The following is a 25,526-nucleotide window of genomic DNA, read 5'->3' as shown; positions in this document are numbered from 1 at the left end:
GTTTCCAGCTTGTGTGCATGCCTCAGCCTGGCAAATGGGGAATGCCCACGGCTTGGGGTAGCCGTGCCCAAGGAGCTGACCTTGCTTGCCCAGGGAGAGAGCAGTGTAGGGGCAGCAGTGAGGGACTTAAAGGCAGAAAGAAGAAAGGAAATATCAGGGGGTGTCATGCAACAGTGAGCTAAGTTGAGTTTTGATCCTGAGGCAGAAGAAGAAGGGGGATGTGCTGTTTGGTGCTGGGATGTGGAGCTACATACGGGATTCCAGGAACTCTGGGGCTTGGAAATCTTGCGCAATAAGTGAGCATTAGCAAGGCTTTGGAAGAAACGGGATGGGTTGTGGGGAGCTCACAGGGACTGGCAAATCCTCAGAAACCCACAGCTTGGTGTTGGAAGCAAGGGAGCAGACCCAGGCACAGGAGAGTGTAGCTGTGTTTTGGGGATGGCCAAGGGCCTTGGTGGGGCTTTGACACCCCAAGAGAACAGAGACCCTTGTCTGCTCAGCTGTGGCTTCTGTCTCATCCACTGAGCTCAATGAGAGGACACCAAGTCCTTACAGCTCCAGCGCCTTGTTGCCTCCTCACCCACCCTCCCCAGAGCCTGGGAGGTTCCTACTGCTGACCTGCACCTGGCACCTCATCACTGCCACATCACCCAAACAGAGCCCAGAGCATCTCAAGAGGCAACGGACATCCCTCCCCAGGGGATGGGAGTCCAGGCTTGGCCATCCTGTTTGGTGAAGCACATCAAGGCCTTTCACAGTGATTTCTTTCACATTTAAATTTCTTCCCGGCCCATGTGTCTCCGACTTCCTGCTTCACCACACCACAGGGACAGGAACTTTGTCTGCTCCTTCCCTCCATGGTCTCTGCAGTGAGGGACTTCAGCAGGGTCTGATAACACCCTCAGAAACCTGGAGGTTAGCTGCTTTTACTTCTCGAGAGGACTAGTCAATCTTTCAGGATCTGCACTTCAGGAACTCGGCACCAGAGCGCTCCTTACCACAAAAAACACACGAAGGCGCCAAGTCTGGGCATAAGTTTCCTTTAGTCTTCAGCTCTTCTCTGGCTCATTAGAGAGATTTCAGGAGTGCAGTCAAAATGAAAAGATGTCCAAGCAAAGAGGCCAAGTCAATTTAACGCTTGATTTTGAAGAGCCAGTTCTGCATCAATCCCAACACATTTGGGTAACAGAAATGTCTTCGGGAAGAGTCTGCCCCATCTAGACCCATGTGGATGGACTGGCACAGCCACCCCCAGCAGGCGGAATCCCCATCTCCTAGGCTGAGGCACGCAGTCAACATGCAAACCTCTGCAGTGCCCACTTGTTACAGGCTTCCAGGCAGAGTGTGACTCATTCCACATGACCCTCTGAGCCTCTGCCAGCTCATTGTGCTTCCTCTCCGCATCCCTGCAACTCTCAAGCCTCTGGGAGCTTTGGCTTTGGCATCCTCCCGACATCCTGGGGCCAGGTTTCTAAATGCCTCCTCTGCAGCTTCCCCGCCTTCCACCTCCTGTGTGCTGCCTTTTTGCCCTGCAGCCCAGTCCGTTCATACCAGCAGCCTCCTGAGATGAGTGTTTCTCTTCATGGTATTCCAAGACATCATTCCTGTGCTTGGAGGAGGCTGTGCTGTAATGCCTATATGATTTCCCGAGCTCCTTCACCCTTCAAAGCTGCTTGCTATGGCACCGCTTGTATCAGTCCCCCGAGTACACCAAAGTCTTCTCCTCTGGAGCCACCCACGTGTGTTCCTCTGCTGGCCTTCCTCACTCCTCTTTGGCCTCTGGGACCCCGCTATTTCCTGGTCACTCCAGCAAGGCTGACACTAATTATCACATCCCTGACCAGCTCTTCCTTGTTGGCCAGGACCAGGTCTAGGTGAGCATCTCCTTTCCTGGCCCACCAGGCAGCTCTGCTAAGAAGTCGTCTCATGATGCTCCAGGCTGCTGGCACCTTGTTTCTCTGCCTGGCCAGTGAGTGCCTGGGCAATTACTGTTCCCCACAGGAATCTCCTCATTTACCTGGAGACTTCTTCGTGTTCCTATTTAAGACTTGTTCTACCAAGGCCTGGGAGACCTCACTGGTGGTAACTGAGGCAAAGAGGAAATTGAATATCTCAGATCTACCTACACCTACTCCTACTAAATTCAGCACTGGTCCTACATTATTCCCTTTTCTTCATTTAACTGTTCCCGAATTACCAAAGATCCTCTTGGTGCCCTGGAATTCCTATTTGAGATTCAGTTGAGTTTCGATATGCACCACTGCTGGATCTGGAGGATGCTGCCCTGGAGGACAAGATGTATCCAGGCACATTATGAAAATTATTGGTGTTTGCATTGAATGTATCATCAAGGCAGTGAGTAAAGACCCCCGTGTGACGTCCTCCATGTCCATGCAATGCCTGCAGCTGTTGTGTGGAGAAGGGACAGACCTCGCCTCTCTGATGACTGATGACTGAATGCATCGGTCAACAGCACAAAAGCACCAAATAGAACGCTCTAGCATGCCATGTGGGGCATCTGTGATGCATCCGCACTGAAAGGGAATTGGTTTCCTGTAGGTCCTGTGTGGTCCATGCCAGCCCTGGCACCTCATGTAGCTCTGTGGGCCTGGATTGGAACATTATATTGAGTTGCTGCCCTGAATTCTGTTAGGCAAAGTGGGGCTGAACATGGCGCAAATGCCATTAGAGTCACTGGAGATCTGGAAAATTGAGCTGATGGAGAAGAGAGAGACCAAGCTCTCCCTGTGTCCCAGGACTGCGGTCGTTCATATGAATACCCCTAAAGACTGCCATGAACATACAAGTAGGAGAAGATTCTTTTGGCCTTTATTTGGGCCTCAGCTGTCATTTCACTTGGCCAAAGGAATTTCCCACAAGGCTCATTCAGGGTCCCTGAGACATTGCCCTGTCTCTATGAACAGCTCCAGCACAGCTTGCAGTTCTCAGCACACACCTTTGACCACCCCTGACACCTTCAATGTCACCAGGCATTGTGTCCTGCTCTCCATCTCCTTTGATGAGCACAGGAGCTGGACAAGGAGTTCACGTGTATGTGCGTATTTTATGCACACCTGAACACCTACAGCAAGAGGAATCCCACCTCCTGTGGGTTGTGGCAGGCATGGAAGGCAGTTGTGTCTCCTTCAAATGCCAGGAATTGAAACGCAGGATGAGATGAAGCACAGATTCAGCTGAATCCCTTCCCTCAGCAGGGGTAAGGGAGATGACTGCCTGTCACTGTCTGGGAACACTTTCTAAAAATAAGAGCAAAAAAGGGGATATTTTGATGTAACTTTGAGAGGAGAATTAAAAGTTCTGGAAAGAAGTGTCTCTGCCCAGCTGAGGGAGGGAACATCAGTGGTGACTTCATCCTGTTTCCCAGCAGGTTCCCCTGGAGCCCCAGGGACACCTGGAGGGAGCCCCGAGGGGGCAGAGAAAGGGCTGCCTTGGGCTGGTCCTCTGCTGCTGAGCTGGGCTGGGCTCCTGGCATGGAGGGAGCTGATGGCAAGCGGGCAGCGCTGCAGAGAGACAGCTCTGCCCAGGAGCAGCTCCTCTGCCAAGCGCAGCAGGGCTGAGGGCACTGCCTGCAGGCACCCGAGAGGAGCCAGGCACAGAGAGGATAAAGGCAGCTGGGAGTGGGAGGAGAGTTCTGAGCTCGTTCTCTCCTGGCTTCTCTGGTGTGGAGAAGGAGGCCGTGCTTCCGAGCAGGGATGCCCTGCTGCACCATGGCAGCGACAAGGAAGGAGGGCTGCCTTCTGCGAGGGACTGTGGCAGGGTTTTGAAGACAGGTGGGTGTGCAGGCAGGGGTGCCCAGGGCTGTCCTTGAGAGCAGGGTCCCTGCAGCCCAGGGCTCTGTGTGCCGGGGCAGGGACTCTGCTGCTTGCCAGGGTCAGCTCTCAGCCTGCCCAAGGAGTTCCCCCCCGAGCGTCTGTGGGGAGAAGCTGTGGGGAAAAGGAGAGACTCCCCTCAGGGCAGGGTCCTTTGGCTCTTTTTCGAGCGTGTGCTGTGTGGGTCAGGGCTGCCCACAGCTGCAGATCTCCCCCAGAGCACTGGCAGAGGCAGCATTTACAGAGGAAAGACAAGGCAGGGGCTGCCTGGAAGATGAAGACATTGCAGGGTCTGTGCTCTCAGCTGTCTCCTGAGGGAAAGGAGCTGTCACTGGTCCACTGAGGGATCAGCAGATCTGCCAGAAAGCTCACAAAGTGCCTTCAGCCCCTCCTCTCCCTACACACAGCACCAGCAGCACCTTTGATTCCAGCATCAGGCTTTCTCTCCTCTCCTCCTGAGGAGCCACAAAGAGGGAGATGGCCCTGGGCAGTGCCCTGCTGCCAGGAGGGGTCTGCAGGGCAGAGCTGAGCCCCCAGCGGGTGGGATGGGCTGTGGGAGCAGGGACAGGGAGGAGACGTGGGCACAGAGCAGCAGCTCCTGGCAGGGGCAGCTCCAGGCAGCAGAGACATGGGCAAGGGCTGGGGGAAACTGCCAACACGCACTGGGGAGGGGGCGTTCAGGCAGCTCTCTGTTGGTCCTTCACTGGAGATGTCTTCTGGGCATTCTCTGCTGGGCAATGAGCTGACTCTCCCCTCAGAACACCTCGTCTCCGGGACCCCAGACTCTCTGCTTTGCCTGTCCTGCTGGGCTTGCCAGCTGCCCCCAGAAAGGCAGAGCTCTCCTGTGGGATCCTAGGGAGGGCTGAGCCTTTCCCTGGGGGTCGGCACTCTCCTCGCAGAGTCCTTTGATTGTCTCTGTGAGGGGTTGTGTCCTGCTCTCTCCATCACAGCTTTAACTCTGGTTTGGGAAAGAGAAGAATTTGTATATTTGTCCGTTCAAACAGTGCTCCGCTGTTCCCATATGAGTTCAGTTATTTGTTTGGGTTTGTTTTTTAAGAGGAATTTGTGTGTGAAGTCATCTTCAAGGCAGCACAAGCAGAAGCGCAGGGCAGATGGAAAAAAGACTGATGGACACTGCAGCTCTCCTGGCTTTGCACTAAACCACAGAGATTAGAGCCCTGTGTTCTGTCCTGTCTTAAGACTCCACATTTTCCACATTTTCAGTCATAAAAATGAGGATTTCTTCCCCTAAAAAGAACAGTTACCAGACATGATGGTAGAAAATCAAAAACACACAGAAAAGGAGACTGTCCTTGCTATAAGGCGTCTGTCCTAATTTTTTTTCTGTTTTTTTCCTCCTTTGGACAAGGCCCCCATGCCAAGAAAGAGCAAATGTCCAACAGCAGCTCCATCTCCCAGTTCCTCCTCCTGGCGTTCGCAGACACACGGGAGCTGCAGCTCTTGCACTTCGGGCTCTTCCTGGGCATCTACCTGGCTGCCCTCCTGGCCAACGGCCTCATCATCACCGCCATCGCCTGTGACCACCGCCTCCACACCCCCATGTACTTCTTCCTCCTCAACCTCTCTGTTCTGGACCTGGGCTCCATCTCTACTACTCTTCCCAAATCCATGGCCAATTCCCTCTTGGGTACCAGGGTCATCTCCTATGCAGGATGTGTTACACAGGTGTTTTTTTTCTTTTTCTGTGCTGCAGCAGAGTTTTATCTTCTCACCATTATGGCCTATGACCGCTACGTTGCCATCTGCAAACCCCTGCACTACGGGACCCTCCTGGGCAGCAGAGCTTGTGTCCACATGGCAGCAGCTGCCTGGGGCACTGGGTTTCTCCAGGCTCTGCTGCAAACGGCCAATACATTTTCCCTGCCCCTCTGCCAGGGCAATGCCCTGGACCAGTTCTTCTGTGAAATCCCCCAGATCCTCAAGCTCTCCTGCTCACACTCCTACCTCAGGGAAGTTGGGCTTCTTGTATTAGCGTGTTTTTTAGCTTTTGTGTGTTTTGTGTTCATCGTGCTGTCCTATGTGGAGATCTTCAGGGCCGTGCTGAGGATCCCCTCTGAACAGGGACGGCACAAAGCCCTTTCCACGTGCCTCCCTCACCTGGCCGTGGTCTCCCTGCTTGTCAGCACTGCCATGTTTGCCTACCTGAAGCCCCCCTCCATCTCCTCCCCATCCCTGGATGTGGTGGTGGCTGTGCTGTACTCCGTGGTGCCTCCAGCCGTGAACCCCCTCATCTACAGCATGAGGAACCAGGAGCTCAAGGATGCCCTCTGGAAATTAATGACCAGGTTATTTTCTGCAGCCATAAACTGTCTCCTGCAAATCACTCATAATGTAATTCATTATACGCCAAGCCCGTCTTCTATAGGTTTGGTTAGGGGTTAGGTAACTGTGTGTTATGTTTGGTTGAGGGTTTTGGCTTTTTCTTGCCTTTTTTTTTTTTTTTAAATTATATACTTTTGTCCACAAATAAATGTCATTATTTGAGATTTTTTTTTTTACTACCTATCTATCCAAATTTCTGAGACTCACAGAGTCATGCCCAAAATCCTTCTTCTCAGGCCTTTTCTGGAGCTGCAGGGGTAGAGCCTGAGCGCCGAGGAGGAGGGGAAAGAATCCCAGTACTTGCAGAGCACCAGCACTTGTTCTTTCCGGGGCTGCTCTATTTTCTCTTCCACACTCGCCTTCTGAGCCCCTGTGTTGATCTAAGGCCTGAGTGCTCTGGCAGCTTGGTCATGGTGCTGCTGTGTAGCAGCTCTGTGATCACAGGCAAGGAGAAGCAATGGGCACCTCTGAGAAAAAGCTCGTCTGCATAACAGAGTTTCAGCCATGAAAGGGGATCTGCTCAGGGCAGCGCAGGAAGGATCAGGTCTTCTTCCACAGTTGCTGTCAAGAGCGTTCCTTCAAACGTGCCCTGGTGAGGGATGCCCAGTAAAGAGGTAAAGAGTGTGCGTGTGCAGGGTGAGGGCACACACAACAGTGTCCTTGCACAGCCACACCTCCAGGGACAGAACTGAAGGACCAGCAGAGCGGGGTCTGGTCTGTGCCTTTGTTTGCTGGACACCCCGGGGAAGCTGTCCCAGGGCAATCGTCACAGAACAGACACCTGAAACCACCATTTGCAGAACTGGACGCCTACGCAAACCCAGAGAGGATGTTTGTCTGCCTGTGGAGAGACACCGAATAACGAGGTCAGAAGTCCCTGTTTGCATGGTTCAGAGGAGATTTCGGCATGCACACCGTGTGCATGTGGGGACATGAACGCGAGAGAGCACAAACACCATCAGCTGTTCTTAGAAATGCCCGAAAGTGCTGTGGGACAGGCAGTGTCCCTTCATTGGAGAGGAACGTCCCCTGGGAAACCCCCTGAATGCAGCACTGGGATGGGCTTCCTTGAGCCCAGGTCCCTGTGTCCATTCCTCACGCCGTGGGGCATCTCAGAGAGGTGCCGAGCAGGGAGACACAGCGCGGGGCTGAGGTGCTGCCGGCCTCTGGGAGTGGCAACAGGAGGCCATGGAGTCTGCTGCAGGGCCTCTGCCCGTGCCAGGGAAGGACTCGTGTCTCTGAGCAGCCCTGCCAGCGCCCTGACAGTGCTGGGTGTGTCTCCAGGAACACCTGTGTGCTACCTCACCCTCCCCTCTCTTCATGGCCTGTCCCTTTGATGACACGGTGTGACAGAAGCACCTCTGTGGAGCATCTCCCCTGTGCAGTCCGAAAGGGTTCTGCAGGCGTGAGCGGCATTGCCCTCTAGAAGATGGCATTTCTCACCTCTCACCTCTCACAGAGCACGTCTAGGGAGTAGGAATGCAGTGAGAGGCACACACCCTCCATGTTTCACCTCTCTGAACGTCCTTCACAATATTTTTAAGCACCTGACAGAGAAGCAAATGCCTTTAGTACGAGATGTCCTCAACCTTCAGAAAAATTCTCGTCCTCCTCTCTCTCATGACCTGCCCCATGACTGTGGTTGGGAACACCCTCCTCATCATGGGGCTGCCTCTGGAAAACGGTGAAACCTGCTCCAGCTCCACCACCCTGACTGTCCCCTGAATGTGGACAGCACAATCTCTGCTCACAGCAATGGTTACTGCTCTTTCCTGCACCTTTGGCATGTATGGAGTGTTTCCTGCTGGTGGCCCCATCCTACGATGACGACTGGGCTGTATGCCACCCCCTGCTCTCTGCAAGGCTCGCGAACTGGAATGGTTGTCTCCAGAAGAAGGCTGCACCTTGGCTGGGGGGATTTCTGTCATCTACAGCAATCATTTCCTTCTTGTCCCAGATACATGTTGTGGTCCCCATGTCCTGGACCACTTCTTCTTTGTGGGAGTGAAACACTGGAACAGGTCACCCAGAGAGGTTGTATGTACCCAGTCTCTGGAGACATTCAAAGTCAGGTTGGACACGGCCCTGAGCAACCTGTCTAATTGGAGATGTCCCTGCTCCCTGCAGGGGGTTGGACTAGGTGGTCTTTAAAGGTCCCTTAAAACCCAACCCTGTTTATGATTCTGTGATTCTGTGGGTTTACACCAATGCTGAAACTCTCCTGACGTGAAACCATTACATTCATCATGGACTTTGTTTTCATAACCTGCTTTTTAGGCCCATTCTTCCCCTGCCTGCACTTGGGGGCAGCTCTCCTGCCCAGCATGGGCAGGCAGAAGGCCTTCTCCACCGGCTCCTCTCCCCTCCCTGGAGCCACTCCTTTCTGCGGCACCCCCACCACTGTCAGTGGGATGCCCAGAACAGCCCTCCTGAGAGAGTTTAACAAAGCCCTGTTTCAACACGCACCTCACCCCTGCTCGATCCTCTCATCTACAGCCTGAGGAGAAGGAAGGATGGGGGTTGGGAGGAACTGACAGAAACAGCTTAGGAAAGCTGTCGGCTGCCGAGAGATCCCATTGGAGTCATGGGCTTGTAGGAAGAAATCACTTCTGGTTTTCTTCTGAAGTGGCCCCCAAGGATCTGGACAGTGAGTATTGTGTCCTGGGCACTCCTCTGGCAGCGTGTCATAGTGAGAAGGCTTTTGGTGTCATGGAGATGGCGAAGGCTGGTCAATGCCATTGTGAGACCTCTCTCCAACACCTTGGAAAGGCCAGAGCCATCTGAGAGCCTTGGAAAAAGCAGAAATGAAACCAGTTTTCAAAAAAGCAGGAAGGAGGATTGGGACAATGACAGACTGGCCAGCCTCACCAGGGAAGGGGATATGACAAGTCCTCCTGCAGCCATCTGCAGGCGTTTGAAGGACAAGAAAGGGATGGCAGAAGACATGTGGGAGGGAAAAGAAGGGGATGTTGTGTACCCGGAGTTTAGCAAGGCCTTTGACATAGTCTTCTGTAGTCTCCGTATAGCCAGGTTGTTGACAGCCGGGCTGAAGAATTGGACGATGTGCTTGGTGGAAAGCTGTCTGAGTAATGACGGAGGGACATCATCTGTGGTACAAAGTCCTTCTGGAACCCACTTACTAGTGGCATCCATCAAAGACCAGCCCTTGACAACTACTATGGAACATTATTATCTCTCCGTATGATGGCAGACAATGCACTTTCACCTCCTTTGTAGATGATGCCAAGCTGGGGGAGCCCTTGAGGAATCCCACCCTGTTAGCACTGTTGGTGGCAGGAGAGTTGGAAGGATGACTGTGGTGGGTTACACATGGCAGGGCACGGAGGGTCGTAAGGCAGAAGTGTAGAGGGATGGCACCTTTGGGGAGGAGCGCACAGGAGAGGTGACCCAAAGCTGACTAACAGAGTACTCCATCCCACCTGCACCTTGCTCAGTATAAAAGCTGAGGGATCACAGGGCTCAGGCTCTTTTTCCAATGTCAGATGCCAGCTGGAGGAGCGGTGCTAGAGGAGGCTGGGAAGCAAAAGCGTGGTTGTGATGTGACAATTCAGGGCAGCACTTGACCAGGGGCTGGTCCCAGGCAAATGGCGCTGGAGCCCCGGTGGTCCTGCTGTGGCCGGGACATTAATGGCCCTGTGAGCGGGGTGGGGGCAGGGGCAGAAGGAGATGCCCTGAGCCGGAGAGGGAAAAAACTAAATGCCCCAAGTGGGGCAGGAGCAAAGCGAGTCACCCCGATTTCAGCAGAGGCACAAAGAGCCCCCTTGAGCAGTGCAGGAGTAAATCCAGGCACCTGGTGCAGGGCAGGGGCAAAAGGAGCCTCCCCAGGCAAGAGAGGGGAAAAACCAGCTGTCCTGAGGGGGACACGATGAAAAGAAGCCACCCAAGCAAGGCTGAGGCCACACTGGATGCCCCAAGGGAAGGATATAAAGAAGAAAGCCTCCCCAAGTGGAGCAGGAGGAAAACTCCCTGCCCTGAGCTGAGCAGGAGGAACTCAGTGCCCCGAGCAAGAGTGGGGAAAACTGGAGGACGCAGGCGGTGCAGGGGCCTGACTGGTGAGCTCAAGGAGGGCAGGAATAGCAACCAGCTGCCTTCTTGGGGCAGAGGCAACACTCATTGCCCTCCAGGCAGGTCGTGGGGTAAAACCAGATGCTAAAAAGCCACCCACAAATGTTTTTTGGATCTGCAGGGTGGGAGAGCAGCTGGGTGGGGGCCTGGCAGCCACCCAAGGTGCACCCAGTGCAGTTGCTCAAGGTGGTTCTTTGGTAGCACTAGTTCAGAATCAGTCTGTGGCTGTATCTTGGGGGTAGATTAAATTCATTGGAAATGAACCTGTCAGACACCAGGTGCTTTGCTGCAGGAGTCTCACAGACACAGTCCTGTACCTGGGAAGAGTGGAAAAGAAGCCCTCAGCCCCCCGACTGTGCCAGCCAAAGCTGTGAAGGGGCTCGCTGACAGCCCTGGGCAGGTTTCTATTCCTGGGGCTGGTGCGGCTCCAGGCAGAGGCGGGAGCTCTGTGGGCAGATGAGCAGCCCTTGGCCAGCAGTGCCTGGGGCAGCCCAACAGCTGCCGGCTGGTGGCTGCAGGAGGTGCCCCAGCTGTGGTTGCTGAGGGGCCGCAGTGCGTCCCCGTGCGTGCGGGGGTGACCCCTGTCACAAAGGGGCAGTGATGCGGCACCCACCCACTGCATGTGAGCTCACCTGGCCAGGGCTTGGCATCCTCAAGAGCGGGCCAGCCAAAGCTCCTTGGGCTGAGCTGGCCTTGGGACAACTCGGCTCCTGCCTTTGCCACTTGCTTGGCTGCTTTTTCCCAACCATTCATCGTTTACTGCCCACTTCTCCTCACCTTCCATCCTTTCCGAAGTTAATTATGATTTGACCTTCAGGACAGATCATACAGGAGGTAGATATGGGATCAAAGTAGCATCAGGTCTATACCTTTGGAGCTTTAGGATGAGCTGATACAGCTTTATAGGCTGGCCAGATACGCACTGTGGGTAGAGTTCCTATTTGCTAATTGTTATTTCTTCAACACATCCCAGGGTGGGTAAGTAGGGGTGGCAGTGTACTCTGAGGCTTTGGGCTCCGTCTGGAATGAGAAGAAGCCCATCCTGATGGATGCGGTAGGAAGAGAGACAGAAAAGGAGCACAGCAAAGGCAGCTGTTAAGGCAGCGGCTGAAAGCCGGTCCCTCCTGTGTCCAAGGGGGCAAAGTGTGGGCTGGAGAACCAGAGGGCTCTGCTGCTAATGGCAGCCAGAGGGAAGCAGCAGGTCCTCTTCAGAGAAGGTGACACCCAGTGCAGTCTTCCCAAAGGGCCTTGGTAACTGCTGTCAGTTGAATTCCTGCGACAGGGACAGCAGGGCCGTCAGCTGCAGCTCTGCAGCGGTTGGAACTACCACTGAAACGGTTCTGGTGGCGGATGCTGTTCTCTGGGTTTAGTTTGGGATTTTTTGTAATTTATTTTGTTGAGGTGCAACTATTTCTTTGCACTCAGGTGTCAGGATTAGCACTGATCTTCTCTTTCTGGAGCATGTCCTGGCATCCTTCGTCATCCAGAGCTTTCCCTGCTGTTCCTGAAGAGGAGCGATGGCCTCAATGGGGCCACCCATCACTCCTGTGAGTGACGACTTCACCATCAGGCTTGGACTTTGTGAATCCCCAAAGGCAAGGGACGTGGCTGGTGCTCCGTCCCTGAATGTTGATGTACCGGCAATCGAGAGGGAATTCTGGGGTGAGTCAGTCATGACTTATGAGCCAGTTTTGACATCTCATGTCATGACTTCTCATCATGATGAGACATGAAGGGTGCCCTCATCCATCCCACAAGTCCATTCAGCATCCAAGCACATCATCAAGGCCTTTCAGCCTTCAGTTCCCTGAGTGTGTTCTGCACTCCAGTTTGGGAAGAAAAGGCCTATTTTCACCCATGGCAATCAGGAAACTCCCTTTTATTGCAGAGATACCAAAAGGCAGGCCAGCATTACTGTGGTGACAGACTAATTGAGAGAAGGTCTCTGGGTCAGACAGACTGGGTTCACCCTCTGAAGAAGTGGGAGAAAGCAAATATTTGTGTTGAGACAGCTGTATGACTGATACAATAAGCACAGGATAAATATGAGGTCACTTGTAAACAGAGAGGGGAGACTCAATGCTGCTGAAGCACACTGGTAGAATCAGTTTCCACAGGGCATCCTTGAGCTCCTGGTTCCTCATGCTGTAGATGAGGGGGTTCAGTGCTGGAGGCACCACGGAGTACAGCACAGCCATCACCAGGTCTAGAACATGGGAAGAGATGGAGGGGGGCTTCAGGTAGGCAAACACGGCAGTGCTGACAAACAGGGAGACCACGGCCAGGTGAGGGAGGCACGTGGAGAAGGCTTTGTGCCGTCCCTGCTCAGAGGGGATCCTCAGCACGGCCCTGAAGATCTGCACATAGGACAGCACGATGAACACAAAACAACCAAAGCCTAAACAGACACTAACCACAAGAAGCCCAACTTCCCTGAGGGAGTCTGAGTGTGAGCAGGAGAGCTTGAGGATCTGGGGGATTTCACAGAAGAACTGGTCCAGGGCATTGCCCTGGCAGAGGGGCAGGGAAAATGTATTGGCCGTGTGCAGGAGAGCATAGAGAAACCCACTGCCCCAGGCAGCTGCTGCCATGTGGACACAAGCTCTGCTGCCCAGGAGGGTCCCGTAGTGCAGGGGTTTGCAGATGGCAACGCAGCGGTCATAGGCCATGACTGTGAGAAGACAATATTCTAATGACATCAAAAAGAGAAAAAAAAAAACAACTGGGCAGCACACCTCGGGTAGGAGATGGCCCTGGTGTCCCACAGGGAATTCACCATGGCTTTGGGGACAGTGGTGGAGATGGAGCCCAGGTCAAGAAAGGCGAGGCTGAGGAGGAACAAGTACATGGGGGTGTGGAGGCGGTGGTCACAGGCGATGGCGGTGATGATGAGGCCGTTGGCCAGGAGGGCAGCCAGGTAGATGCCCAGGAAGAGCCCGAAGTGCAAGAGCTGCAGCTCCCGTGTGTCTGCGAACGCCAGGAGGAGGAACTGCGTGATGGAGCTGCTGTTTCCCTATGTCAGAAAGTCCTAAGAAGCAGCTGAGATAGATGCCGAGATCACAGAAATGATGATGCTTTCTGTAGAGAAAGGAATGGGTAAAGGCACTTTTTCAGGTTCCTCACAGACCCACTGGTTTCCCGTTGTAACACTGTAGGAGTTGCAGTCTCTTGTGCAAGCATCACAGCTCCATTGCTGTGATTGCAAACACCACAGCTCCCCAAGTACAGGTCCTCCTTTCTACCCTTTTTAAAAATGGGTGCAATGTTTGCCTTTTTCCAGTCCCTGGGGACTTCACCTGACTGCCATGGCTTTTCAGATATCATGGAGAGCGGCTTGGCAACTCCATCAGCCAGTTCCCTCAGGACTCTGGGATGCATCTTGTCAGCCGCCATAGACTCCTGCATGCTCAGGTTCCTCAGGTGGTCACAAACCTGATCCTTTGCCACAGTGGGGGGGACTTGGCCCCTCAAGTCCCTACCTTGAGGTCCACCCACTCGAGAGGTGTGGGAAGAGAGGTTGGCAGGGAAGACTGAGGCAAAACTGTTGTTGAGTACCTCAGCCTTCTCCTCGACCATTGTTACCAGTTTGCCAGTCTTGCTCATCAGGAGGGGTACACTTTCTTTGACCTTCCTTTTCTGGCTGATGTATCTATAGAAGCCCTTCTTATTATTCCTTGCCTCCCTTGCCAAGTTCATCTCCAGCTGCGCCTTGGCCTTCCTGACCCCATCCCTACGCTCTCCTCCTGGGGCCTTTGACAAGCACTTGGACCTCAAAGAGCAGAGAGGTGCCTCTAGGAGGTCCTCCTCTTCCCAAGATATGCTTCCTCAACTGGTGTCTTTAGGATGCATGAGTGGTAAATGGAGAAACATGGTCATCCCCTGAGAGCTTCTTAACGTTTCAGTTAGTGTTAGGCAGTGATTGGTAGTGGGTAGGGATGCCAGAGAGGGCAGAGGAAACTCAGTGACAAACAAGTCTTATGAGGAGCGGCGGAGGGAACTGGGATTGTTTAGTCTGGAGAAAAGGAGGCTGAGGGGAGACCTTATCGCTCTCTCCAGCCACCTGAAAGGAGACTGTAGAGAGGTGGGGGTGGGTCTCTTCTCTCAAGTAACAGGCAAGAGGAAAAGAGGAAACAGCCTCAAGTTGCACGAGGGGAGGTTTAGACTGGATATTAGGAAAAAATTTTTACTCTGAAAGGGTTATTAAGCATTGGACGAGGCTGCCCAGGGAAGTGCAGCCATCCCTGGAGGTATTCAGAAGACGGGTAGACATAGTGCTTAGAGATATGCTTTAGTGATGGGTTTTGTCAGAGTTAGGTTGGTGGTTGGATGATCTGAAAGGTCTCTTCCAACTTAGGCAAGGCTATGATTCTTTGCACCCCAGAATGCAGGTTGCCCTCTTGGCTGCCAGGGCACTCTCCTGACTCACATTAACCCAGCTGCCAACCAGCGCCCCCAGATCCCTTTCTGCAGGGCTGCTTTCCAGCCACTCCTCTTCCAGCCTATACTTGTGGCCATCATTATTTCATCCCTGGTGTAAAATGCAGCCTTTGTTCTTGTTAGACATGCTGAGAGTTGCCTTCTCTGGGTCACGGACGCAGGTGCTAAACCGAACAGGGCCCAGGAGCCAGCATCCCTGTGCTGCCCCACAATGCCCCAGTATGCCCCAGTACGTACCCTCAGTAAGTCCATGCTGACTGCATTTGAAGACAATTTTTTCTTTTTGGTGCCAAGAAATGTCACCCAAGAGGACACTAACTGGTGGCACACTCCTCACCAACGTGAGCTTGTACAGCCAGGGAGTTGTTCCCTGAGTTGCATTTTTGGCCTCATTCAGAGCTGGGTGCAACACTTGCTTGTCCTCTCTCACAAGAGACCTCTGCTAACCCAATGACTTTTCAAAAGGGATATCCCAAAGAAATGTCAATCTTGTTCTGTAACTTCACTACCACTATTTTGCCTGTAATCCTACGTACATAATTTCTCTAATCTTTCATACATTTTCACCTGTCCAGATACAATGACCATTTCTAAAGTCATCTTTCCAGGTGCAGACTGTCTAGACAGGGGCCTTTTCTATTATATTCCCCTTTTCTCCTTCCCTTACTCTTTGTTCTTTCAGGTTCCTGTCACCCATCCAGCTGCTGCTTTGAGCTTCACATGGTTAAAGGTTTCCCCGTCTTTCAGCAGTCTAATTATCTCCTGTAGCCAACTCTTTAACTATGTTTATATCAACCTTTCTGTACCTACCTATCTAAAGCATTTCTCATAAGATTACAACCTGGCTTCTGTTGTCAAGGACAACAAAAAAAGTTTCTATAAATATATTAGCAATAAGAAGAGGACTAAGGATTATGTCTGTCCTCTAGTAGATGGGGCCGGCAACATAGTGACCAAGGATGAGGAAAAGGCTGAGGTACTTAATGAAGTCTTTGCCTCAGTCTTCAGCAGTAGGACCAGTTGTTCCCTGAGCACCCAGACCCCTGAGCTAGAAGACAGGGATGGGGAGCAGAATGAAGCCCCTGTAATCCAAAGGGAAACGGTGAGGGACCTGCTTCAGCACCTGGAGGTGCACAAATCTATGGGGCCGGATGGGATCCACCCAAGGGTATTGAAAGAGCTGGCAGAAGTGCTCACCAGGCCACTTTGCATCATTTATGAACAGTCCTGGACAACCGGGGAGGTCCCAGCTGACTGGAGGTTGGCAAATGTGACACCCATCCACAAGAAGGGCCGGAAGGAGGATCCGGGGAACTACAGGCCAGTCAGTGACCTCGGTGCCTGGGAAGGTCATGGAACAGATCCTCCTCAGTGCCATTACATGGCATGTGCAGGAGCACAGGGTGATCAGGCCCAGTCAGCATGGGTTTGTGAAGGGCAGGTCATGCCTATCAAACCTAATATCCTTCTATGATAAGGTGACCCACTTAGTGGATGAGGGAAAGGCTGTGGATGTTGTCTACTGGGATTTTTGCAAAGCTTTTGACACCGTTTCCCAGAGCATTCTCCTGGAGAAACTGGCTGCTCATGGCCTGGACAGGTGTACTCTTCGCTGGGTAAAAAACTGGCTGGATGGCCGTGCCCAGAGAGTGGTGGTAAATGGAGTTAAATCCAGTTGGTGTCTGGTCACAAGTGGTGTCCACCAGGGCTCGGTGCTGGGGCCGGTTCTCTTTAATATCTTTATCAATGATCTGGATGAGGGGATCGAATGCACCCTCAGTAAGTTTGCAGATGACACTAAACTGGGCGGGCGTGTTGATCTGCTTGAGGGAAGGTTGGCTCTGCAGAGGGATGTGGACAGGCTGGACCGATGGGCTGAGACCAATGGTATGAGGTTCAACAAGGCCAAGTGCTGGGTCCTGCACTTGGGTCACAACAACCCCATGCAGCGCTACAGGATTGGGGCAGAGTGGCTCAAAAGCAGCCCCGCAGAAAAGGACCTGGGGGTGTTGGTGGACAGCCGGCTGAATATGAGCCAGCAGTGTGCCCAGGTGGCCAAGAAGGCCAACAGCATCCTAGCCTGTATCAGGAATAGTGTGGTGAGCCGGACTAGGGAAGCGATCATCCCCCTGTACTCGGCACTGGTGAGGCCCCACCTCGAGTACTGCGTTCAGTTTTGGGCCCCTCGCTACAAGAGGGACATTGAGGTGTTGGAGCGTGTCCAGAGAAGGGCTACAAAGCTGGCGAGGGGTCTGGAGGACAAACCTTCTGAAGAACGACTGAGGGAGCTGGGGTTGTTTAGCCTGGAGAAGAGGAGGCTGAGGGGAGACCTTCTCACCCTCTACAACTCCCTGAAAGGAGGTTGTAGAGAGATGGGGGCTGACCTCTTCTCCCTGGTGACAAGTGATAGGACGAGAGGAAACGGGTTCAAGTTACGTCAGGGGAGGTTTAGATTGGATATTAGGAAACACTTTTTCACTGAAAGGGTTATTAAACATTGGAATAGGCTGCCCAGGGAGGTGGTGGATTCACCATCCCTGGAGGTGTTTAAAAAAAGGGTAGATGGGGCACTGAGGGACATGGTTTAGAAGTGGCTTTTGTCAGGGTAGGTTAAAGGTTGGACTTGATGATTTTAAAGGTCCCTTCCAACCTCAGCAATTCTATGATTCTATGATTCTATGATATTAGTTACTCTTGTCACACCTTCAACTGACTGGGTACCGAAATGGATCCTCACAATTCTACTATATCTCTCCTAAAGACCTTTTCAGTCATTCAAGCATTGAAAATCCTCCTTTTCACACTGCTGCTGCTGGTTGATCTGCTCACTGTCATGGGGAATGCAGTCACCATTGCCATCATTTGGCTCCACCACCAATAACACGCCCCCAGGTATCCCATCCTCAGCACCTTGTCCTTCTTGGATAGTTGGTTCACTTTGGTCATCGCCCCTAACGTGTTTGGCAGTCCCATGTTGGAGGTTAAGGTGCTTCTGGGGCTGCTTACAAGTCCTAGACCTTCTGCTCTGACTTCCTGGGCACAAATGAGTTTAACCTTTGTATTGTGATGCGTTTCAATTGCTGCAGGGTCATTTGTAACCCCTCATACTGCGCTGTCCTTATGAACTCCTGGTTGTGCTCCATCCTCATCTTTAGCTGCTGGGGAATGATAACTCTACTTGTGCTCAGCCCCACCATCTCGTATGCCATTAGACCCTCTGTGCCCAAAGTAGTGACTCCTTCTCCTGCGGCATCATCCTTGGCTGAGAGCAGCCTGCGTGGGCACCAGCTACTATGGAACAGGAGCGTTGCTCTCTCCTCCGCTGTGTTCTTGAGCTCATTCACCCTGACTACTGTGGTTTATGCCTACATTACACGCACCACCCTGAGGACAACCTGTGTGCCAAGCCACAATAAGCCCTTCTTCCCCTGGATACGCTTCACCCGCTTATCTTCTATTTCTTCACTCACAATCACATACGCTAGCTGCAGGTTTGATGATGCAGGGCCTGAGGAGAAGCTGCTTTGTTGTAAGCTCTATGCAAATTTGCAGGTTCCCCTAAGAAAGAGTTTTCAGAAGAACTAAGTCTTTATACCTATCTGTTTGTACCTATTTCTCATAAGATTATCCCTCGTAGAAAAGCAACCTCATTAGAGGCAGCTTGTACTTAGCATATGGCTGCAGAGGGTGTTTTAGTGTTTCTCAAACATGATTATTCTTTACTTTGCTTTGCTCGCAAAGGGGAAAAATCCTTCTGTGCCTGGGCGCAGCCAGGTCTCTAGGGAGATCGGGTAGGAGCTGGTGCAATGGTGCTGTAACATCCAGCTGCAGAGATGAGTGGAGAAGTCTGATGGAAGGAAACTGATGTAAATCCCAGTTGGCCAATGACAGAGATGGGGGGGTTGTGGGGGTGAGGAGCAAGGATGTCCATACAATGTCACCTCAAGGGACTGCTTTTCCTAAACATCCAGACCTCCTGAGGAGACCCTCTGGACCAATATCAATTGCAGAAAACTACTATCACCTCTTCTGTAAACTGAAAGGTAAATTAAAAAAAAACCTTTAAAATAATAATAATAATAATAAGAAGAAGAAATATTAGGTTCTCTTTGAAATCTTCCTTCTTAACTACACTATGAAAAAACTCCAATTCACTGTAGATGTCTTGAAGACTTGAAGGAAATTGAAGGAAGAGAAATAGCTTGTTAGGGCTTTCTGTACTTTAATGAGCCCCGTGGCGTATTTAGCTCTGAGTCCACGAACCTCAGATACTGAGAGAAGATTGAAAAAACTGTTCAAGAAGTCAGAAGAAAAACTCAAAGTACCTGGAAGCATTAATGGGCCCCACTGAGGGCCACCACTGACAAAGTCTCCCCATGGACTCGTTAGAGGAGATAGCTGGAGGCTGTGATTGCAGGAAGGCAAAGGCACAGTGCAGGTGGCTGTAATGTGGAGAAAACTGTTGCTTTGTTTGATGAAGCAGAAGGGCCAAACCTGACCCTGAGGCCCTGGGAAGGCAGATCCTGCCCCTCAGGTGTGGCTCAGGGCTCTTCCTGGGGGCAGTGGGGTGTGAGGGTGAGCAAGGCCAAGGGTAGGGAGACTGTGCAACACCTCCCTCCTTCCCCATGCAACCGTGAAGCAGAAACCAAGCCCAGAGACTCAAAATAAAGTTTCATCTGGTGGGCCTTGGTGGCAGAGGCAAGTGCCATAGCCAAGGGGACAAAGACCTTGGTGTTGTTGGGCTTTTTAGCCTGGCCAGAGCCCTAGGCCACCTCCACTGCAGAGTGACCATCACTGTCCCATGCCTGTGCCTCTTTCCTTGTAGGCTGCAGGCACCCGTCGTGCTTTCCCACATCGCTCTTGCCCCGGCATTTCCGTATCTTTTCTGATGTCTCTCCACTCTCACCGGCTGTTCCTTGAAACACAAAGCCATGGGCTGATCAAGACTCCCTCTGGGTGACCTCTTGCACCACAGTGCAACCCTTTGGGTGAGATTTCTTTTTCCTCACATGCAGTCCAAACCTTCCAAGCTGCAGTTTCTTGAGGTTTCCTTCTCTTCCTACTACCAAGAAAAGCTCCACCGCCTCTGAAGCCACCCTTCAAGCAGGTGCAGGCTACTCCTAGAGAGTCCTGGGCCTCCACTTCAAAAGGTACAGAAGCCCAGCTCCCTCAGCTTCTCCACAAAGGCCTCAAACGCCGTCCTGGCCAATGTCCTTTGGAGCTTCTCCACTTCCTCCTCCTTCCTTCAGAACAGAGAGCCCCACACACAGACACACGAGTCCAGATGTGTCCACAACAGTGCTGGGCCAAGGGGGATGATAAGTGCCTTGTCTGGGTGGCCGTGTGCCCCCTGATGCAGCCCTGTGTGCAGCTAGTCCAGTTCACGGTCCGCATGTACCACTGGCTAAAGTTGCATCCCTCGTAATGCCCAGGCCCTTCTCCTCAGGGTCAGTCCTCGGCCAGTCAGGCCACAGCATGCCCTCACCTGTGGGGTGATCCTGCCCCCAGGAAAGGTCTGACCACTTCTCCTTGTAAAACTGTGTGAGTTTTCCATTTGCTGAATCCCAGAGTTTATCAGGGTCCCCCAGGAATGAAGCTCCATTGGGCCAGTCGTTCATGTGTGCCTGCAGATGGCTCTCCCTGACATGTGCTGCCTCTGACAAGATAACAGCATGAGGAATCGCAGGACACTAGAGATTATCAAAGGAGGCACTTGATCAATGCCATTGTTCACCAAGGTACACATTCCCATGGTGAGAAGCTTGGAAACACCAAATGAAAGTACAAAGGAGGGCAAATTAGCACCATGGAGGAAAGGGTAAATAGAGATGGTCTATTTGCCCATGGGAGGGTACAGGGATGGTCAAGGGGAAAAACTTTTGAGTGGGAAAAGAGGGAAAAAGAAACGGTGAAACAATGGAAAGGATCAGGGCTGTTTGTGGGGACCTGCCAAGCAGCCCTGCATCTGAGCAACGATGCCTGGAGTGCGACAAGAAAGTCCCTGATCGTATGACCAGAATTTCTGGTTGACTTCCATGGTCACCAGGAACCTGACTGATTTCCCTCCCCTCATGAAGGAAAGATGGTGGATTGAAACGCAGAATCATTCATGCTGGAAGGAAGCTGAGGAGATCTCTAGGCCACCCTCCTGCCCACAGCAGGGTCAGCTATGGGGTCAGACCAGGTTGCTCAGGGCTTCCTTCATTTTGGGCTTGAAAAGCTCCAAGGATGGAGATGACACAAGCTCTCTGGGAAATCTTCTCCAGTGTTTGACTATCTTGACAGGGAGAAAGTTTTGCTCATTTGTTTCAGCTGATGCCATTGGCCCTCATGCTCCCATCACACACAACAGTGAAGAGCCTTCGTCATGGTGACAGCCAAGAAGATGTGGGAAGGCTGATATTAGGTCTCCCCAAAGCCTTCTCTTCTCCTGGCTTTGCACCTCTGCAGCAAAGGTGGCCAATGGCTTTCTGGGCTGCACTGGGAAGAGCACTGCCAGCAGGTCGGTGGAGGTGATCCTTCCTCTCTACTCAGCCCTGCTACAATTTGTCTTGCCCATCTCCCTCGGTGTTTGCTACCCTACTACCTTCACTTAGAGGTGGTGGTAGGGCTTCAGGTTAGTGGTTGTAAATAGGGTAAAGGCCTCTCATGAATGTTTTCACAGTCAGTGTCACAGAAGTCTAAACATCCTCTGAACAGACCTTACCTCTTCAAACCTTCCAACCCCTACTGTTCTGCGATGCTGATTCTTTGATTCCATTGTCATTGCCCAGAGGGGCTACCACAGATGTAGACTGCTCCAGGGCAGGTATTTATATTTAGGCCGATCAATGATGTTGTTGCTTTAATGTTTTTTTGTTGTGGTATATGCTGCTGTTGTTAGGGAAATCACACAAACACTTGAAGGACAATGGAAGGGCTACCACCTTAGTGGCCCTCCAGTGAGCTGGCTCCTGTTTGCCATTGTCTCACTGTCACTGGGCAGGGTGTGGTGTAAAAGGTGCTGAGCAGAGCAGGACAATCACTTCTCCTGGCTGTGCTCCTGCTCATACAGCCTCAGATGCTGTTGGCCGCCTTTGCTGCTGGCTCTTGTTTGGCCTGATAAAACTCAAGGAGCCACAGGGCCATTTCCACAGAGCTGCTGCCCAGCCACGCAAAATGATCCAAACTGGATCAGAGCAGCCCTGCTCTGACATCAGCCTGGTCTCTCAACATCCTTGGATTCATCCTGTCTGGTCCAATGGACTACCAAAGGTTGACCTTACCTATGGAGCCCCTGACTTGATCTGCCTCCACTGCTGGATTTCGCATGGGGTTCTGCCTCTTAGGCACACAGACCTGGGAGACCTTGCTGGTGAAGACGCAGGCCAAGAGTACCTCGTACCTATCTACACCTACTCTCTGCAAATTCAGCCGTGACCACACATTATCTTTGTTTATTCTTTAGGTGTTCCTGCAGGAGTAACTGCTCATTGTTGTGCCCTTCATATCCCTTGCAAGTGTCAACTCTACGGGAGCTTTGGCTTTTCTAAAAGCAACCATATTCCTCAATTCCTCCTTTGTTTTCATCCTGGCATCCACCTCTTCATGCTTCCTTTTTTCTCTGGGGCTTCCCCATAAGTGTCTGGTTTCCCCCAGCTCTTCTTCTGGTAGCTCCATGTTGTCCTGGCAATGGGTACGACCACACTCTCGTACTTGAAAGACGCTGTCCTTGCAGACCACTGTACTGCAGACCCTCTGCTGCCCTTCTGTGCTGCTCACATGGGCTCCCCCCCAAAAAGTCAGATGACTAGGCCAAAGTCTGCTCCTCTGAGGTCTGTCATCTGCATTCTTCTATTCTCCTTCTCCTTGGGAGGTGAGACCCCACTATTTCATGGTCGCGACAGCCAAGGCTGGCACTGGTTTTCATAAAACTTGTGGATACCAGTGCTGATGGAGTGAAAGACGGAGCTACAGACTGCAGTGGAGAAAACTCGGACTTGAACAAGGCTGCTGTAGTCCCAGGTGGCTGAAGAGAGAAATGTGGGTTGGGACAAGGACTGCCCATAGAGTGTCTGACATTTGGGGTCTTTACTTGTCTGTATTTTCGGCCTCCATTGGAGATGTCGGCTTTCAATACCATTTGGAGATTGCCGCTATCACTTAATGTGTAAGAAAAGAAATGAAGAAAACTGGAGCAAAAGGAAAAACCTTTCTTATTGTTTTCTATTACTGCAATATTTTAACTTCTGAAATTTCTCTGATTATCCAGAAAACAACTAAAGAGTCAAGAAAATCATGCCTACAGGCTTGGCTTGTGGGTGAGTTTTGCATGTTAATGAGCCCTCTGGTGCCAAGTTCCTGAACTGCAGATCCTGAAAGCCCAGGCCTCTGGAGAAGTAGAAGTCAGCAGCAAATCTCCAAGTTTCTGAGGGTGCTACTGGGCCCCAGCGAGGCTAATCAATGGAGAGAGACCATGGAGGGAATGACCAGGAAAGGGAACCTCGCTGGGAAGGGAACCTGTGGCTGGTGACGCAGGAAGTCAGGGGCATTGGTTACAGGTTGAAAATCAAATCTGGATGTTCCTGTGAAAGCCCCTGATGTGTTCCATCAAGCAGGATGTTCATCGCTGATGGCCATCCCCCAGCAATGGGGATCCTTTCCCTCATGGGATGCTCAGGGCTGCTCCTGGGGGCAGGGAGACATGGGGGTGTGCGATGCCGAGTGCAGGACAGCGGTAGGAGTCCTCCTAGGCTCTAGGCAGTGAGTGGGTGGGTGAAGAGGCAAGAAAGCCCTGGAGCTGTAGTGACCTGGTGTCTTCTCAGGCACCTCAACTGAAGATAAGTTAGCCACAGTAAAATACACAAGGATCTGGGCAATCCCAGCCACCACAAAGGGCCCCCCAAAGCCCCCTCCCCTGAAAGGAGAGTGGGATCCCACCAGAGGCTGCCCTACACTGTCCTATGCCGGTGACTATTCCCCTGTACCCTTGAACTCCTTTGCAAGTGTTCTAGCTCTGTGTGAGCTCTGGCTTTCCTAAATCCAACTCTATTTCTGAATTCCTCCCTTTTTTTGGTGTTGTGTTGTGTTGGTTTTGGTTTTTTTAAATCCTTGCATCCACGTCTTGCATGTTTCCTTTCTTCTATGGAGCTTCCCCATGACTTTCCTGTTTCCCCAAGCTTCTCTCCTGATAGCTCTGCCTGTTGCCCTGATGATGGTTCTGCACACTCTCATACTTGAAGAACTGCTGTACCAGGCTCTGCTGCCCTTCTGTGCTGCTCACACGGGCTCCCCCCTAAAAAGTCGCAAGACTAGGCCAAAGTCTGATCCTGTGAGGTCTGGCACCTGGCAGGAGAATAAACTTTCTCCTTCCCTTTGGGAGGTGACCTAACAAGGTCATGATCACAAGAGCTAGGGCTGGTTGCTGATGGTTTTCACATCCATGTCCAGCTCTTAGAATGATAGAATCATAGAATCTGTTAGGTTGGAAGGGACCTTGAAAGGTTATCCAGTCCAACCCCCTTGCAGTAAGCAGGGATATCTTCAACCAGAGCAGGTTGCTTAGAGCCTCATCAAGCCTAGGCCTTGAATGTCTCCAGGGATGGGGCCTCCACCACCTCTCTGGGCAACCTGTGCCACTGTCTCACCACCCTCAGTGGAAAGAACTTCTTCCTAATGTCTAATCTAAACCTACTCTGCTCTAGTTTAAACCATTGCCCCTCATCCTATCGCTACATGCCCTTGCAAACAGCCCCTCCCCAGCTTTCTGATAGGCCCCCTTCAGGTTCTGGAAAGCTGCTATAAGGTCTCCCTGGAGCCTTCTCTTCTCCAGGCTGAACAACCCCAACTCTCTCAGCCTCTCTTCGTAGGAGAGGTGCTCCAGCCCTCGGATCATCTTCGTGGCCTTTCTCTGGACCCGCTCCAACAAGTCCATGTCCCCCTTGTGCTGGGGGCTACAGAGCTGGACACGATACTCCAGGTGGGGTCTCATGAGAGCAGAGTAGAGGGGAAGAATCCCCTCTCTGGATCTGCTGGCCATGGTTCTTTCGATGCAGCCCAGGACACGATTGGCCTTCTGGGCTGCAAGCACACATTGTTGGCTCATGTCCAGCTTTTCATCCACCAGGACCCCCAAGTCCTTTTCCACAGGGCTGCTCTCTATCACATCATCCCCCAGCCTGTATTGATAACGAGGGTTGTCCCGACCCAAGTGCAGGACTTTGCACTTGGCCTTGTTGCACTTCATAAGTTTGCTCAGGCCCACCTCTCTAGCTCGCCAGGTCCCTCTGGATGACATCCTGTCCCTCTGGCATGCCAACCGCACCACTCAGCTTGGTGTCATCAGCAAACCTGCTGAGGATGCACTTGATCCCACTGTCTATGCCATTGATGAAGATGTTGAACAGCACCGGTCCCAGTACGGATCCCTGAAGGACACTGCTTGCCACCCCTCTCCATCTGGACATCGAGCCATTGACCACTCTACCCTCTGGATGCGACCATCCAGCCAGTTCCTTATCCACCGAACAGTCCACCCATCAAATCCATATCTCTCCAACTTAGAGAGAAGGATGTTGTGTGGGACCGTGTCAAAGGCCTTGCAGAAGTCCAGAGAGATGATATCCATAGCTCCCCCCTTGTCCACTCATGCAGTCACGCCATTGTAGAAAGCCACTAGGTTGGTCAGGCAGGACTTGCGCCTGGTGAAGCCATACTGGCTGTCTCGAATCACCTCCATGTCTTCCATATGCCGCAGCATAGCTTCTAGGAGGATCTGTTCCATGATCTTCCCAGACTTTTCATTCTGAAGACTGAGTCAGCCTCATGTCCATGGTACAAGACACAAAGACA

The 25,526-nt window shown here is 52.2% G+C and overlaps 2 protein-coding genes across 2 annotated transcripts; one reads left to right on the top strand and one right to left on the bottom strand.

The window, feature by feature from the left end:
• Positions 1 to 5,222: 5,222 nt before the first annotated feature.
• Positions 5,223 to 6,664, top strand: LOC134527036 (olfactory receptor 14J1-like). The gene is made up of 2 exons (XM_063359382.1): positions 5,223 to 6,136; positions 6,559 to 6,664. The coding sequence occupies exons 1-2, from the start codon at positions 5,223 to 5,225 to the stop codon at positions 6,662 to 6,664; spliced, it is 1,020 nt and encodes a 339-aa protein (XP_063215452.1).
• Positions 6,665 to 12,310: 5,646 nt separating this feature from the next.
• LOC134527035 (olfactory receptor 14J1-like) lies at positions 12,311 to 12,958 on the bottom strand. The gene has a single exon (XM_063359381.1). The coding sequence runs from the start codon at positions 12,956 to 12,958 to the stop codon at positions 12,311 to 12,313; it is 648 nt and encodes a 215-aa protein (XP_063215451.1).
• Positions 12,959 to 25,526: the final 12,568 nt, after the last annotated feature.

Source organism: Chroicocephalus ridibundus, chromosome 25 (genome assembly GCF_963924245.1).
Source record: "Chroicocephalus ridibundus chromosome 25, bChrRid1.1, whole genome shotgun sequence".
NCBI classification, from domain to species: domain Eukaryota; kingdom Metazoa; phylum Chordata; class Aves; order Charadriiformes; family Laridae; genus Chroicocephalus; species Chroicocephalus ridibundus.
Note: the sequence above shows the minus strand (reverse complement) of the source record. Positions and strands in the feature narration are given on the sequence as shown.